Here is a 16,330-nt window from a genome sequence, read left to right as displayed (position 1 = left end):
GCACAGACTACCCGCACAGCCTACCCGCACAGCCTACCCGCACAGCCTACCCGCACAGCCTACATGCACATACTACCCGCACAGCCTACATGCACAGCCTACCCGCACGGCCTACCCACACAGCCTACCCGCACAGCCTACCCACACAGCCTACCCGCACAGCCTACATGCACAGCCTACCCACACAGCCTACCTGCATAGCCTACCCACACAGCCTACCCGCACAGCCTCCCAGCACAGACTACCCACACAGCCTACCCACACAGCCTACCCACACAGCCTACCTGCACAGCCTACCCACACAGCCTACCTGCATAGCCTACCCGCACAGCCTCCCAGCACAGACTACCCACACAGCCTACCCACACAGCCTACCCGCACTGTATCTGTGAGCTGTTGGCTAGAGCACACCTGCCATGACCAGAGTAGACACACCTGCCATGACCAGATTAGACACACCTGCCATGACCAGAGTAGACACACCTGCCATGACCAGAGTAGACACACCTGCCATGACCAGAGTAGACACACCTGCCATGACCAGAGTAGACACACCTGCCATGACCAGAGTAGACACACCTGCCATGACCAGAGTAGACACACCTGCCATGACCAGAGTAGATACACCTGGCATGACCAGATTAGACACACCTGCCATGACCAGAGTAGACACACCTGCCATGACCAGAGTAGACACACCTGCCATGACCAGAGTAGACACACCTGGCATGACCAGATTAGACACACCTGCCATGACCAGAGTAGACACACCTGGCATGACCAGAGTAGACACACCTGCCATGACCAGAGTAGACACACCTGGCATGACCAGAGTAGACACACCTGGCATGACCAGATTAGACACACCTGCCATGACCAGAGTAGACACACCTGCCATGACCAGAGTAGACACACCTGGCATGACCAGAGTAGACACACCTGGCATGACCAGATTAGACACACCTGCCATGACCAGAGTAGACACACCTGCCATGACCAGAGTAGACACACCTGGCATGACCAGAGTAGACACACCTGCCATGACCAGAGTAGACACACCTGGCATGACCAGAGTAGACACACCTGGCATGACCAGAGTAGACACACCTGCCATGACCAGAGTAGACACACCTGCCATGACCAGAGTAGACACACCTGGCATGACCAGAGTAGACACACCTGCCATGACCAGAGTAGACACACCTGCCATGACCAGAGTAGACACACCTGCCATGACCAGAGTAGACACACCTGCCATGACCAGAGTAGACACACCTGCCATGACCAGAGTAGACACACCTGCCATGACCAGAGTAGACACACCTGCCATGACCAGAGTAGACACACCTGCCATGACCAGAGTAGACACACCTGCCATGACCAAAGTAGACACACCTGCCATGACCAGAGTAGACACATTTGCCGTTTAACTGAACCGTTACTGTGACAAAACTATCTGTAGAGGTGAAAATGTGATGGAAACACATTGAACCTTTGATTTTATTTCTATACATGACAACTATGTCATCATGGACTGACTTTCATCAACAACAAGTCCGTTTGGTGGAATCACACCACTTGTGGGAAATATTAATGTAATGCGTATTTTATTATTATTCACATGAAGATCTGTCGCCAATTGGATGTAAACCGAGCTATTGACTTGTAATGTTGGTTAAGTCCACCGTTATAAAACCAAGGTAATTGTCTAGATTCTTCTCAATGGAAACATGTGCACCTTCAAGAGGCAAATGTGACTGACAAAAAGCATTCCGTTGGATAACATGGATACAAAATATGACAAAGCAAAAACAGGTTTTTAGAAATGTTTGCAAATGTATAAATAAATAAAAACGGATACCATATTTACATAAGTATTCAGACTCTTTGCTATGAGGCTCAACATTGAACTCAGGTGCATTCTGTTTCCATTGAGCATCCTTGATGTTTCTACAACTTGATTGGAGTCCACCTGTGGTACATTCAATTGATTGAACATGATTTGGAAAGGCACACACCTGTCTATATAAGGTCCCACAGTTGGCAGTGCATGTCAGAGTAAAAACCAAGCCATGACACAGGAATGTGTCGAGGCACAGATCTGGGGAAGGGTACCAAAACATTTCAGCAGCATTGAAGGTCCCCAAGAACACAGTGGTCTCCATCATTCTTAAATGGAAGAAGTTTGGAAGTGTCACAGACGTTGTCATGGAGAGAAGAGGACCAACGCGCAGCGGGATTGTGGACACTCATGTTTATTAACTAAAACACGTAAAGCATCCACTTGAAACAAACAATAAACAGTACTTACGACAGCAACAGTCTTGCAGGCACATACAATGCAGTGCAAGGACAAACAATTCCCCACAAACACACAGACAAACACACCCAACTAATATAGGACTTCCAATCAAAGGCAACACCAAACAGCTGCCTTCAATTGGAAGTCCACCCCAATTAACTCTACATAGAAACACCCAACCTAGACAGAACATAGAAAACACAACTCCTTCTGCCACGCCCTGACCAAAACTTATACACCTACTCCACCTGCTGGTCAGGACGTGACAGGAAGCACCAGCAATCTGGGGAGAAGGGCCTTGGTCAGAGAGGTGACCAAGAACCTGATGGTCACTCTGACAGAGCTCCAGAGTTCCTCTGTGGAGATGGGAGAACTTTCCAGGACAATCATCTCTGCAGCACTACACCAATCAGGCCTTTATGGTAAAGTGGCCAGACGGAAGCCATTCCTCAGTAAAAGGCACATGACAGCCCACTTTCAGTTTGCCAAAAGGCACCTAAAGGACTCTCAGACCATGAGAAACAAGATTCTCTGGTCTGATGAAACCAAGATTGAACTCTTTGGCCTGAATGCCAAGCGTGACATCTGGAAGAAACCTGGCACCATCCCTATGGTGAAGCATGGTGGTGGCAGCATCAGCCAAGACAACGCAGGAGTGGCTTCAGGACAAGTCTTTGAATATCCCTGAGTGGCCCAGCCAGAGCCTGGACTTGAACCCGAACAAACATTTCTGGAGAAACCTAAAAATAGCAACCTGACAGAGCTTGAGAGGATATGCAGAGAAGAATGGGAGAAACTCCCCAAATACAGGTGTGCCAAGCTTGTAACGTCATACCCAAGAAGACTCGAGGCTGTAATCGCTGCCAAAGGTACTTCAACAAAGTACTGAGTAAAGGGTCTGAATACTTATGTAAATGTGATATCCTCCCCCCAAAAAAAAATTAATTCTACATTTGCAAAAATGTTTGTTTTTGCTTTGTCATTATGGGGTATTGTGAGTAGATTGATAAGTGGGGGAAAAAATATTGAATCCATTTTACAATAAGGCTGTAACGTAACAAAATGTGGAAAAAGAGAAGGGGTCTGAATACATTCCCAATGCTCTGTATTCCAGGAAGGCATGTAATGTTGCCAAGCAATAAAGTACTCATGTGTGTGTTGTATTATACAGGATCCTTACTGTATCATGTCTGTTCTGTGGTGTGTGTTGTATTATACAGGATCCTTACTGTATCATGTCTGTTCTGTGGTGTGTGTTGTATTATACAGGATCCTTACTGTATCATGTCTGTTCTGTGGTGTGTGTTGTATTATACAGGATCCTTACTGTATCATGTCTGTTCTGTGGTGTGTGTTGTATTATACAGGATCCTTACTGTATCATGTGTCTGTTCTGTGGTGTGTGTTGTATTATACAGGGTGATCCAGCGTCAGGTCTCTAAGGAGGTAGTGGATGGAGGGTCGGTGCACGTCTGGTTGGACCTGACCAGTAAGCTCTCACTCCGCAGTCTGTTGGCATGACGACGTGTGAAAGAATTCACCCTCAGAGACACCAGAGTAGAATTAGAACAGAATACTGGTAGAATACAATACAATGGAATAGATATGTTGTCTGTGAAAATGATCACTAGGTGGTAGTGTAACTGTGGGTCTTCTGAATGATGGAGATTAGAAAAGGCATTTTAATGATGATTGATCTTGAGACGTTTTTTTATGTTTATTAAATTGATCAATCAAAAGCGTTTTTCAGAAGTGATAATAGACACGATAACGATGCCATTGTTTTCACCTCGTAGTGTGTTTTTGTCACCAGATCAACAGATCGCCATGATGCTGCAGAAGAAACTAGCAGATGCCTTGGAGGTACAACCAGAGTTCCCTGTTGTTTCCTCCCTGCAGATCTACCTGCTCTTTCTTCAATGGGAACGTAGCCTTATTGTTTAATGGCGCCGTCTGGCTTTCAAAACCTTCGATAGATGATATCTTTATCTAGTGTAATACACACTGACTGCATGGCAGCAGGGTCTTTCTCTCTGCGTCTCTTCTCCTCATCTGGACTGATCTAAAAACACCATGGATCAAAGTAACATGGCAAATCAAGGCCTGCTGGAAACGCTTTCAACCTGCCCACTTCTTTTTACATCAGTGCAGATTAATGAAACGTGACGAGGTGAGGAAGTAGCTTGTTCAGACTGTTGAGATGCAGCCCAGCTGTTGAAGTAGCTTGTTCAGACTGTTGAGATGCAGCCCAGCTGTTGAAGTAGCTTGTTCAGACTGTTGAGATGCAGCCCAGCTGTTGAAGTAGCTTGTTCAGACTGTTGAGATGCAGCCCAGCTGTTGAAGTAGCTTGTTCAGACTGTTGAGATGCAGCCCAGCTGTTGAAGTAGCTTGTTCAGACTGTTGAGATGCAGCCCAGCTGTTTAAGTAGCTTGTTCAGACTGTTGAGATGCAGCCCAGCTGTTGATGTAGCTTGTTCAGACTGTTGAGATGCAGCCCAGCTGTTGAAGTAGCTTGTTCAGACTGTTGAGATGCAGCCCAGCTGTTGAAGTAGCTTGTTCAGACTGTTGAGATGCAGCCCAGCTGTTGATGTAGCTTGTTCAGACTGTTGAGATGCAGCCCAGCTGTTGAAGTAGCTTGTTCAGACTGTTGAGATGCAGCCCAGCTGTTGAAGTAGCTTGTTCAGACTGTTGAGATGCAGCCCAGCTGTTGATGTAGCTTGTTCAGACTGTTGAGATGCAGCTCAGCTGTTGAAGTAGCTTGTTCAGACTGTTGAGATGCAGCCCAGCTGTTGAAGTAGCTTGTTCAGACTGTTGAGATGCAGCCCAGCTGTTGAAGTAGCTTGTTCCGACTGTTGAGATGCAGCCCAGCTGTTGAAGTAGCTTGTTCAGACTGTTGAGATGCAGCCCAGCTGTTGAAGTAGCTTGTTCCGACTGTTGAGATGCAGCCCAGCTGTTGAAGTAGCTTGTTCAGACTGTTGAGATGCAGCCCAGCTGTTGAAGTAGCTTGTTCAGACTGTTGAGATGCAGCCCAGCTGTTGAAGTAGCTTGTTCAGACTGTTGAGATGCAGCCCAGCTGTTGATGTAGCTTGTTCAGACTGTTGAGATGCAGCCCAGCTGTTGAAGTAGCTTGTTCAGACTGTTGAGATGCAGCCCAGCTGTTGAAGTAGCTTGTTCAGACTGTTGAGATGCAGCCCAGCTGTTGAAGTAGCTTGTTCCGACTGTTGAGATGCAGCCCAGCTGTTGATGTAGCTTGTTCAGACTGTTGAGATGCAGCCCAGCTGTTGATGTAGCCAGTTCAGACTGTTGCGATGCAGCGCATCTGTTGAAGTAGCTTGTTCAGACTGTTGAGATGCAGCCCAGCTCTTGATGTAGCTTGTTCAGACTGTTGAGATGCAGCCCAGCTCTTGATGTAGCTTGTTCAGACTGTTGAGATGCAGCCCAGCTGTTGAAGTAGCTTGTTCAGACTGTTGAGATGCAGCCCAGCTCTTGATGTAGCTTGTTCAGACTGTTGAGATGCAGCCCAGCTCTTGATGTAGCTTGTTCAGACTGTTGAGATGCAGCCCAGCTGTTGATAAAGATACATCCAGCAGTGAAGTGAAACAGTCTGTTCCCTCCTCAGGACTTCATCCAGTATAAGATGGGGAGCATGTCTTACCTGGTCTCTCTTCCTGTCAAGGTAGGACAACAATAACCCCTTTAAACCCTGATTGCACCCTTAAAGGCACCCTATTCCCATAAGGCTCTGGTCAAAGTAGTGCACTATGTGGGGAATAGGGTACTATGTGGGGAATAGGGTGCTATTTGGGGATCGGGTGCTATTTGGGGATCGCTAGTATTTTGCCATCCACATCCACTAGCCTTGATGCTAACCTGGCTCCCTTATGCTATCGCAACATGTTGTTGTCTTGCCAAGACCATTGATTCTGACGAGGGCCGAAACGTCATGATTTTAACTGAAATTATATGAAGTATGAAGTTTTTTATTGTGAGCGAGAGTCGCACCTATTCCTTCTGAAGGACTGTGATGTAGCCTGCATTATTGAATGTATAACCGTGGTCCATTCCACTGGTCCCTGATGAATACACAGATGCACGGTGTACTGGGAGGAAAATATTCAACTGACTATTTCTCTTTGTCCCATTTCTCTTTCCAGTTTGAGGAGCCCATCTATGGCAGCATGAACTCAGACTTCACCACGTTTGTGACACCAGGAGCCGTTCTGAGGTACAGATTCAGTCCACGTCTGAACCTAGTCAGCTTTACTGAGACCAAGCTGTAGTGCTCTCTTTATCCTCTCTTTTCCTCCTTTCCTTGTCTCTCCGATTTCCCCATTCCTTCTCTCTTCCCCTCCCTTCTCTCTCTCCCTTCTCTCTCTCCCCCTCCCTTCTCTCTCTCCCCCACCCTTCTCTCTCCCCCCTCGCTTCTCTCTCTTCCCCCTCCCTTCTCTCTCTCCCCTCTCCCTTCTCTCTCTCCCCTCTCCCTTCTCTCTCTCCCCCCTCCCTTCTCTCTCTCCCCCTCCCTTCTCTCTCTCCCCCCTCGCTTCTCTCTCTCCCCCCTCCTTTCTCTCTCTCCCCCTCCCTTCTCTCTCTCCCCCCTCGCTTCTCTCTCTCCCCCCTCCCTTCTCTCTCTCCCCCTCCCTTCTCTCTCTCCCCCTCCCTTCTCTCTCTCCCCCTCCCTTCTGCTCTTTCTCCCCCTCCTCCCTCTCACCCTCCTTTCTCTCTCTCACCCTCCTTTCTCCCTCTCATCCTCCCTTCTCCCTCATTCTCCCCTCTCTCTACACAGCATCACTTTCTACTTGGCAGTGGGCTTGACGGCTCTGTCCTTCGTGATAGAGAGGAAGGAGGGTCTAATGGACAGGTGCTGGGTTGCAGGTAAGAGGTCAAAGTTCATTAAGTGGATAACAATCTGTTCCAAATGGCACCCTATATCCTATTTATTGCACTACTGTTGACGAGGGCCCAAGTGTCCCTAATGCCACCCTGTTCTCTATATAGCGCACCGGTCACAAGTAGTGCACTATATAACCCTGCTGGTTGTCTGTTCTACCTGATCATTAATATTTAGACCTGGTGTCCCAGGTCTAAACCAGTCCCTCATTAGAGGGGAACAATGACAAAACACAGTGGAACTGGCTTGGATATAGGGAATATGGTTCCATTTGTGATGCATTGACAGTTTGTGGTCATTATCTATGTAGTGACCAGTACAGACCACTAGGGGGAGGTGGATCATCCTGACCAATAATCAGAACATCTGGTTAAATCACAGTGGGCCGGTTTGTCAGAACACTAAATGATCTTCTCCCCAACGTACTCTTCCTTTTCTCCTGTCCCACTATTCTCTCCCTCTCTCTCCCTCCCTCCCTTTCTCCTCTCTCCTCTATTTCACTCTCTCCTTCATTCTCTCCCTCCCTCCCTTTCTCCTCTCTCCTCTATTTCACTCTCTCCTTCATTCTCTCCCTCCCTCCCTTTCTCCTCTCCTCTATTTCACTCTCTCCTTCATTCTCTCTCTCCCTCCCTTTCTCCTCTCTCCTCTATTTCACTCTCTCCTTCATTCTCTCTCTCTCCCTCCCTTTCTCCTCTCCTCTATTTCACTCTCTCCCTGTCTCCTCTCTCTCTCTCTCTCTCTCTCTCTCTCCAGGTGTTAGTTCGTTGGAGACCGTGTTGGCCCATCTCATCTCCCAGCTGTTTGTCATCAGCATCCAGGTCATTCTACTACTGCTCTTAATGCTGCTCGTCTTCAAGGTAACACACACACACACACACACACACACACACACACACACACACACACACACACACACACACACACACACACACACACGTGCCTATTGAGTCTAATGTTGTCAGTGGAGATGGATAGACAGACAGACAGACACACACAGGCCTCTGTATTGTGACAATAGAAAGAGTCAGGGCCTTATGTAACAGACACTATATCACTGAATAACATGACATGCTCTTTCACCTTCCTCTCTCTTGTTACCATCCCTCCTCTTTCACCTTCCTCTCTCTTATTACCATCCCTCCTCTTTCACCTTCCTCTCTCTTGTTACCATCCCTCCTCTTTCACCTTCCTCTCTCTTATTACCATCCCTCCTCTTTCACCTTCCTCTCTCTTATTACCATCCCTCCTCTTTCACCTTCCTCTCTCTTATTACCATCCCTCCTCTTTCACCTTCCTCTCTCTTGTTACCATCCCTCCTCTTTCACCTTCCTCTCTCTTGTTACCATCCCTCCTCTTTCACCTTCCTCTCTCTTGTTACCATCCCTCCTCTTTCACCTTCCTCTCTCTTGTTACCATCCCTCCTCTTTCACCTTCCTCTCTCTTGTTACCATCCCTCCTCTTTCACCTTCCTCTCTCTTGTTACCATCCATCCCTCCTCTTTCACCTTCCTCTCTCTTGTTACCATCCCTCCTCTTTCACCTTCCTCTCTCTTGTTACCATCCATCCCTCCTCTTTCACCTTCCTCTCTCTTGTTACCATCCCTCCTCTTTCACCTTCCTCTCTCTTGTTACCATCCCTCCTCTTTCACCTTCCTCTCTCTTGTTACCATCCCTCCTCTTTCACCTTCCTCTCTCTTGTTACCATCCCTCCTCTTTCACCTTCCTCTCTCTTGTTACCATCCATCCTCTTTCACCTTCCTCTCTCTTATTACCATCCTCCTCTTTCACCTTCCTCTCTCTTATTACCATCCCTCCTCTTTCACCTTCCTCTCTCTTGTTACCATCCCTCCTCTTTCACCTTCCTCTCTCTTATTACCATCCCTCCTCTTTCACCTTCCTCTCTCTTGTTACCATCCCTCCTCTTTCACCTTCCTCTCTCTTGTTACCATCCCTCCTCTTTCACCTTCCTCTCTCTTGTTACCATCCATCCCTCCTCTTTCACCTTCCTCTCTCTTGTTACCATCCCTCCTCTTTCACCTTCCTCTCTCTTGTTACCATCCCTCCTCTTTCACCTTCCTCTCTCTTGTTACCATCCTCCTCTTTCACCTTCCTCTCTCTTGTTACCATCCCTCCTCTTTCACCTTCCTCTCTCTTGTTACCATCCCTCCTCTTTCACCTTCCTCTCTCTTATTACCATCCCTCCTCTTTCACCTTCCTCTCTCTTGTTACCATCCCTCCTCTTTCACCTTCCTCTCTCTTATTACCATCCCTCCTCTTTCACCTTCCTCTCTCTTGTTACCATCCATCCCTCATCTTTCACCTTCCTCTCTCTTGTTACCATCCCTCCTCTTTCACCTTCCTCTCTCTTGTTACCATCCCTCCTCTTTCACCTTCCTCTCTCTTATTACCATCATCCTCTTTCACCTTCCTCTCTCTTGTTACCATCATCCTCTTTCACCTTCCTCTCTCTTGTTACCATCCCTCCTCTTTCACCTTCCTCTCTCTTGTTACCATCCCTCCTCTTTCACCTTCCTCTCTCTTGTTACCATCCCTCCTCTTTCACCTTCCTCTCTCTTGTTACCATCCCTCCTCTTTCACCTTCCTCTCTCTTGTTACCATCCCTCCTCTTTCACCTTCCTCTCTCTTGTTACCATCCATCCCTCCTCTTTCACCTTCCTCTCTCTTGTTACCATCCCTCCTCTTTCACCTTCCTCTCTCTTGTTACCATCCCTCCTCTTTCACCTTCCTCTCTCTTGTTACCATCCATCCCTCCTCTTTCACCTTCCTCTCTCTTGTTACCATCCATCCCTCCTCTTTCACCTTCCTCTCTCTTGTTACCATCCATCCCTCCTCTTTCACCTTCCTCTCTCTTGTTACCATCCCTCCTCTTTCACCTTCCTCTCTCTTATTACCATCCCTCCTCTTTCACCTTCCTCTCTCTTGTTACCATCCCTCCTCTTTCACCTTCCTCTCTCTTGTTACCATCCCTCCTCTTTCACCTTCCTCTCTCTTGTTACCATCCCTCCTCTTTCACCTTCCTCTCTCTTGTTACCATCCCTCCTCTTTCACCTTCCTCTCTCTTGTTACCATCCCTCCTCTTTCACCTTCCTCTCTCTTATTACCATCCCTCCTCTTTCACCTTCCTCTCTCTTATTACCATCCTCCTCTTTCACCTTCCTCTCTCTTATTACCATCCTCCTCTTTCACCTTCCTCTCTCTTATTACCATCCCTCCTCTTTCACCTTCCTCTCTCTTATTACCATCCCTCCTCTTTCACCTTCCTCTCTCTTGTTACCATCCCTCCTCTTTCACCTTCCTCTCTCTTGTTACCATCCCTCCTCTTTCACCTTCCTCTCTCTTATTACCATCCCTCCTCTTTCACCTTCCTCTCTCTTATTACCATCCTCCTCTTTCACCTTCCTCTCTCTTATTACCATCCCTCCTCTTTCACCTTCCTCTCTCTTGTTACCATCCCTCCTCTTTCACCTTCCTCTCTCTTATTACCATCATCCTCTTTCACCTTCCTCTCTCTTGTTACCATCATCCTCTTTCACCTTCCTCTCTCTTGTTACCATCCCTCCTCTTTCACCTTCCTCTCTCTTGTTACCATCCCTCCTCTTTCACCTTCCTCTCTCTTGTTACCATCCCTCCTCTTTCACCTTCCTCTCTCTTGTTACCATCCCTCCTCTTTCACCTTCCTCTCTCTTGTTACCATCCCTCCTCTTTCACCTTCCTCTCTCTTGTTACCATCCATCCCTCCTCTTTCACCTTCCTCTCTCTTGTTACCATCCATCCCTCCTCTTTCACCTTCCTCTCTCTTGTTACCATCCCTCCTCTTTCACCTTCCTCTCTCTTGTTACCATCCATCCCTCCTCTTTCACCTTCCTCTCTCTTGTTACCATCCATCCCTCCTCTTTCACCTTCCTCTCTCTTGTTACCATCCATCCCTCCTCTTTCACCTTCCTCTCTCTTGTTACCATCCCTCCTCTTTCACCTTCCTCTCTCTTGTTACCATCCCTCCTCTTTCACCTTCCTCTCTCTTGTTACCATCCCTCCTCTTTCACCTTCCTCTCTCTTGTTACCATCACTCCTCTTTCACCTTCCTCTCTCTTGTTATCATCCCTCCTCTTTCACCTTCCTCTCTCTTGTTACCATCCCTCCTCTTTTTCGCTTTCTCTCACTTTTTGCTGTCTCCTCCCCTCCAACATATTCTCTCTCACTCTAATTTTCTCTCTCTCTCTCCCCTTCCACCCATCTTTTCCCCTACACCTCCGCCTCTCCCCCTCCCTCCCCCCTCCTCTCCCCCTCCCTCCCTCCCCCCTCCTCTGCCTCTCCCTCCCCTCTCCTCCGCCTCTCCCTCCCCTCCCTCCCTCCCTCCCTCCCTCCCTCCCCCCTCCTCTCCCCCTCCACCTCCCTCCAGATTCCTAATGAGGGGAGCCTGGTATTGGTTATAGCTCTGATCGTGCTGCAGGGTCTGACTGGCATCTCCTTTGGTCTGGTCATCTCATCCGCCATCGATGATGAACAGAACGCCAACCAGGCTGCCCTGGGTATCTTCTACCCCAACCTCATCGTCAGTGGTACGTCACACACCAAACCTGGGTTCAAATACATGTGTATTTGTTATTTAAATACTTATTTTCTGTGTATTTAATAATGTTGCCTGAATCAATTTCTGTTGAAAGTATTTGAAAGTATTTTCAAATGATTTCCTATAAATACTATTTGCAAGTTTTTTCAAATACTATGTTCAAATGCCTCAGTTAAATGCACCAAAGTGTTTGAGTATTTTCAGCTAATTGTCTTATCAAATCAAAAATATCTAAATGCTTCTAAATGTTTTTGAATGTAATTCAAATACCCTATATAGTATTTGAACTCAGGTCTTACACACACACAAGGACGCACGCTAGCATACACACACACACACACACACACACACACACACACACACACACCTCAGTGGTATTTTATGGAGGGGTCACTTTGTAAATCTACAATATTAGCTGACATGTTCTCACAATGAAGTTTAATAAAATGTTATTCAGTTCAATTCCAGTTCAGTTCTTACAACTCTTTCTCTGACAGACTCTCTCTTTCTCTGACAGACTCTCTTTCTCTGACAGACTCTCTCTTTCTCTGACAGACTCTCTCTTTCTCTGACAGACTCTCTCTTTCTCTGACAGACTCTCTATCTCTGACAGACTCTCTCTTTCTCTGACAGACTCTCTCTTTCTCTGACAGACTCTCTCTTTCTCTGACAGACTCTCTCTTTCTCTGACTGACTCTCTTTTTCCCTAACTCTCTTTTTCCCTAACTCTCTCTTTCCCTAACTCTCTCTCTTTCTCTAAGACTCTCTCTTTCTCTGACAGACTCTCTTTCTCTGACAGACTCTCTCTTTCTCTGACAGACTCTCTCTTTCTCTGACAGACTCTCTCTTTCTCTGACAGACTCTCTCTTTCCCTGACAGACTCTCTCTTTCCCTAACTCTCTCTCTTTCCCTAACTCTCTCTCTTTCCCTAACTCTCTCTCTTTCTCTAAGACTCTCTCTTTCTCTGACAGACTCTCTCTTTCTCTGACAGACTCTCTCTTTCTCTGACAGACTCTCTCTTTCCCTGACAGACTCTCTCTTTCCCTAACTCTCTCTCTTTCCCTAACTCTCTCTCTTTCTCTAAGCCTCTCTCTTTCTCTGACAGACTCTCTCTTTCTCTGACAGACTCTCTCTTTCCCTAACTCTCTCTCTTTCTCTGACAGACTCTCTCTTTCTCTGACAGACTCTCTCTTTCCCTAACTCTCTCTCTTTCCCTAACTCTCTCTCTTTCTCTAAGACTCTCTCTTTCTCTGACAGACTCTCTTTCTCTGACAGACTCTCTCTTTCTCTGACAGACTCTCTTTCTCTGACAGACTCTCTCTTTCTCTGACAGACTCTCTCTTTCCCTGACAGACTCTCTCTTTCTCTGACAGACTCTCTCTTTCTCTGACAGACTCTCTCTTTCCCTGACAGACTCTCTCTTTCCCTAACTCTCTCTCTTTCTCTGACAGACTCTCTCTTTCTCTGACAGACTCTCTCTTTCCTTAACTCTCTTTCTCTAAGACTCTCTCTCTCTGACAGACTCTCTTTCTCTGACAGACTCTTTCTCTGACAGACTCTCTCTTTCTCTGACAGACTCTCTCTTTCTCTAAGTCTCTCTCTCTTTCTCTAAGACTCTGTTTCTCTAAGATTCTCTCTTTCCTCCTCTCCCTACAGGTATAATCTGGCCTGTGGAGTGCATCCCCTATCCACTACGTTACATCAGTCTGGCCCTGCCCCAGACCTACGCTTCTGAAGCCCTACGATGCATCATGTACAGAGGTAACACACACACACACACGTTATCCAATAGCAATTAGTTACACAACACAGTACATTGAAGCATATGTCCTGTCTGCACCGAGTTGTGGCATCAGCCCTATGTGTCGCCCTAAACACACACACACACACACACACACACACACACACACACACACACACACACACACACGTGTTACCTGAGACTTTAGACACCTGATTCGTCCGGAATCAGCAGCGAAGTGTTCTAAATGATTCACAATGCCAGTAGTCACACATTGTTCTAAATGATTCACAATGCCAGTAGTCAGACAGTGTTCTAAATGATTCACAATGCCAGTAGTCAGACAGTGTTCTAAATGATTCACAATGCCAGTAGTCAGACAGTGTTCTAAATGATTCACAATGCCAGTAGTCAGACAGTGTTCTAAATGATTCACAATGCCAGTAGTCAGACAGTGTTCTAAATGATTCACAATGCCAGTAGTCAGACAGTGTTCTAAATGATTCACAATGCCAGTAGTCAGACAGACACACGTGACTTAGTCATGGGCTTCTAGTGGAGGAGAGATATCCTGCTCTGTCTGTCTGTCTGTCTGTCTGTCTGTCTGTCTGTCTGTCTGTCTGTCTGTCTGTCTGTCTGTCTGTCTGTCTGTCTGTCTGTCTGTCTGTCTGTCTGTCTGTCTGTCTGTCTGTCTGTCTGAGCTTCCATGTCAAACTGACACAACACACACACACATCATGTGATGACGTCTCTCCCTCAGGCTGGGGTCTCTCCAGGATGATGGTGTGGCGAGGCTTTGCTGTCACCCTGGGCTGGAACACTTTCTTCCTCGTCCTGGCCACCGTCATCCTTAAGCTGAGGACCTGAGATGCCTACCCAGGCCTACCCAGGCTTACCCAGGCCAACCCAGGTCTACCCAGGGAACATGACTCGAACGGGGGGGGGACGACTACCCTTCCTAGTCTCAGGATGTCTGTGTCGGGGGACACTGTGCTTTAAGGGGGAAAGTACTGGTATTCCAGAGTTCCTCTTGCAGACAGACTAGAGGTCGACTGATTAATCGGAATGGCCAATTAATTAGGGCCGATTTCAAGTTTTCATAACAATCGGACATCGGTATTTTTGGACGCCGATTTGGCCGATTCTTATTTTTTTTAGACCTTTATTTAACTAGGCAAGTCAGTTAAGAACACATTCTTATGTTCAATGACGGCCTAGGAACGGTGGGTTAACTGCCTTGTTCAGGGGCAGAATGACAGATTTTTACCTTGTCAGCTTGGGGATTCAATCTTGCAACCTTATGGTTAACTAGTCCAACGCTCTAACCACCTGCTTTACATTGCACTCCACAAGGAGCCTGCCTGTTACGCGAATGCAGTAAGAAGCCAAAGTAAGTTGCTAGCTAGCATTAAACTTATCTTATAAAAAACAATCAATCAATCATAATCACTAGTTAACTACACATGGTTGATGATATTACTAGTTTATCTAGCCTGTCCTGCGTTGCATATAATCGCTTAGGTACACTTTGCTCCAACGTGTACCTAACCATAAACATCAATGCCTTTCTTAAAATCAATACACAAGTATATATTTTTAAACCTGCATATTTAGTTAATATTGCCTGCTAACATGAATTTCTTTTAACTAGGGAAAATGTGTCACTTCTCTTGCAAACAGAGTCAGGGTACATGCAGCAGTTTGGGCCGCCTGCCTCGTTGCGAACTGCGAAGACTATTTCTTCCTAACAAAGACAGCCGACTTCGCCAAACGGGGGATGATTTAACAAAAGTGCATTTGCAAAAAAAGCACAATCATTGCACGACTGTACCTAACCATAAACATTAATGCCTTTCTTAAAATCAATACACAGAAGTATTTATTTTTAAACCTGCATAGTTAGCTAAAAGAAATCCAGGTTAGCAGGCAATATTAACCAGGTGAAATTGTGTCACTTCTCTTGCGTTCATTGCGTCAGGGTATATGAGAGTCAGGGTATATGCAACAGTTTGGGCCGCCTGGCTCGTTGCGAACTAATTTGCCAGAATTGTACGTAATTATGACATAACATTGAAGGTTGTGCAATGTAACAGGAATATTTAGACTTGGGGATGCCACCCGTTAGATTAAATACGAAGGAAAAACATTTTGTTTTCGAGATGATAGTTTCTGGATTCGACCATATTAATGACCTAAGGCTCGTATTTCTGTCTATTTATTATATTATAATTAAGTCTATGATTTGATAGAGCAGTCTGACTGAGCGGTGGTAGGCACCAGCAGGCTCGAAAGCATTCATTCAAACAGCACTTTCGTGCGTTTTGCCAGCAGCTCTTCGCTGTGCTTCAAGCATTGCGCTGTTTATGACTTCAAGCCTGTCAACTCCCGAGATTAGGCTGGTGTAACCGATGTGAAATGGCTAGCTAGTTAGTGGGGTGCGCGCTAATAGCATTTCAAACGTCACTCGCTCAGAGACTTGGAGTAGTTGTTCCCCTTGCTCTGCATGGGTAACGCTGCTTCGAGGGTGGCTGTTGTCGATGTGTTCCTGGTTCGAGCCCAGGTAGGAGCGAGGAGAGGGACGGAAGCTATACTGTTACAATGGCAATACTAAAGTGCCTATAAGAACATCCAATAGTCAAAGGTATATGAAATACAAATCGTATAGAGAGAAATAGTCCTATAATAACTATAATAACTACAACCTAAAACTTATTACCTGGGAATATTGAAGACTCATGTTAAAAGGAACCACCAGCTTTCATATGTTCTGAGCAAAGAGCTTAAACGTTAGCTTTCTTACATGGCACAAA

At 46.5% G+C, this 16,330-nt stretch overlaps 1 protein-coding gene across 1 annotated transcript in view; it reads left to right on the top strand.

Annotated features, from left to right (window-relative positions):
* Positions 1 to 14,657, top strand: part of LOC115153624 (ABC transporter G family member 23-like) — a 45,210-nt gene extending 30,553 nt beyond the window's left edge. Inside the window, exons 11-19 of the mRNA XM_029699262.1 lie at positions 3,721 to 3,791; positions 4,116 to 4,165; positions 5,921 to 5,977; positions 6,456 to 6,526; positions 7,085 to 7,173; positions 7,943 to 8,046; positions 11,609 to 11,768; positions 13,436 to 13,540; positions 14,281 to 14,657. Coding sequence (XP_029555122.1) covers positions 3,721 to 3,791; positions 4,116 to 4,165; positions 5,921 to 5,977; positions 6,456 to 6,526; positions 7,085 to 7,173; positions 7,943 to 8,046; positions 11,609 to 11,768; positions 13,436 to 13,540; positions 14,281 to 14,387 — 814 coding nt within the window. The 3' untranslated portion in view covers positions 14,388 to 14,657. The remainder of the gene's footprint in view (positions 1 to 3,720; positions 3,792 to 4,115; positions 4,166 to 5,920; positions 5,978 to 6,455; positions 6,527 to 7,084; positions 7,174 to 7,942; positions 8,047 to 11,608; positions 11,769 to 13,435; positions 13,541 to 14,280) is intronic.
* Positions 14,658 to 16,330: the final 1,673 nt, after the last annotated feature.

This window comes from Salmo trutta, chromosome 18 (genome assembly GCF_901001165.1).
Source record: "Salmo trutta chromosome 18, fSalTru1.1, whole genome shotgun sequence".
NCBI lineage: Eukaryota > Metazoa > Chordata > Actinopteri > Salmoniformes > Salmonidae > Salmo > Salmo trutta.
Note: the sequence above shows the minus strand (reverse complement) of the source record. Positions and strands in the feature narration are given on the sequence as shown.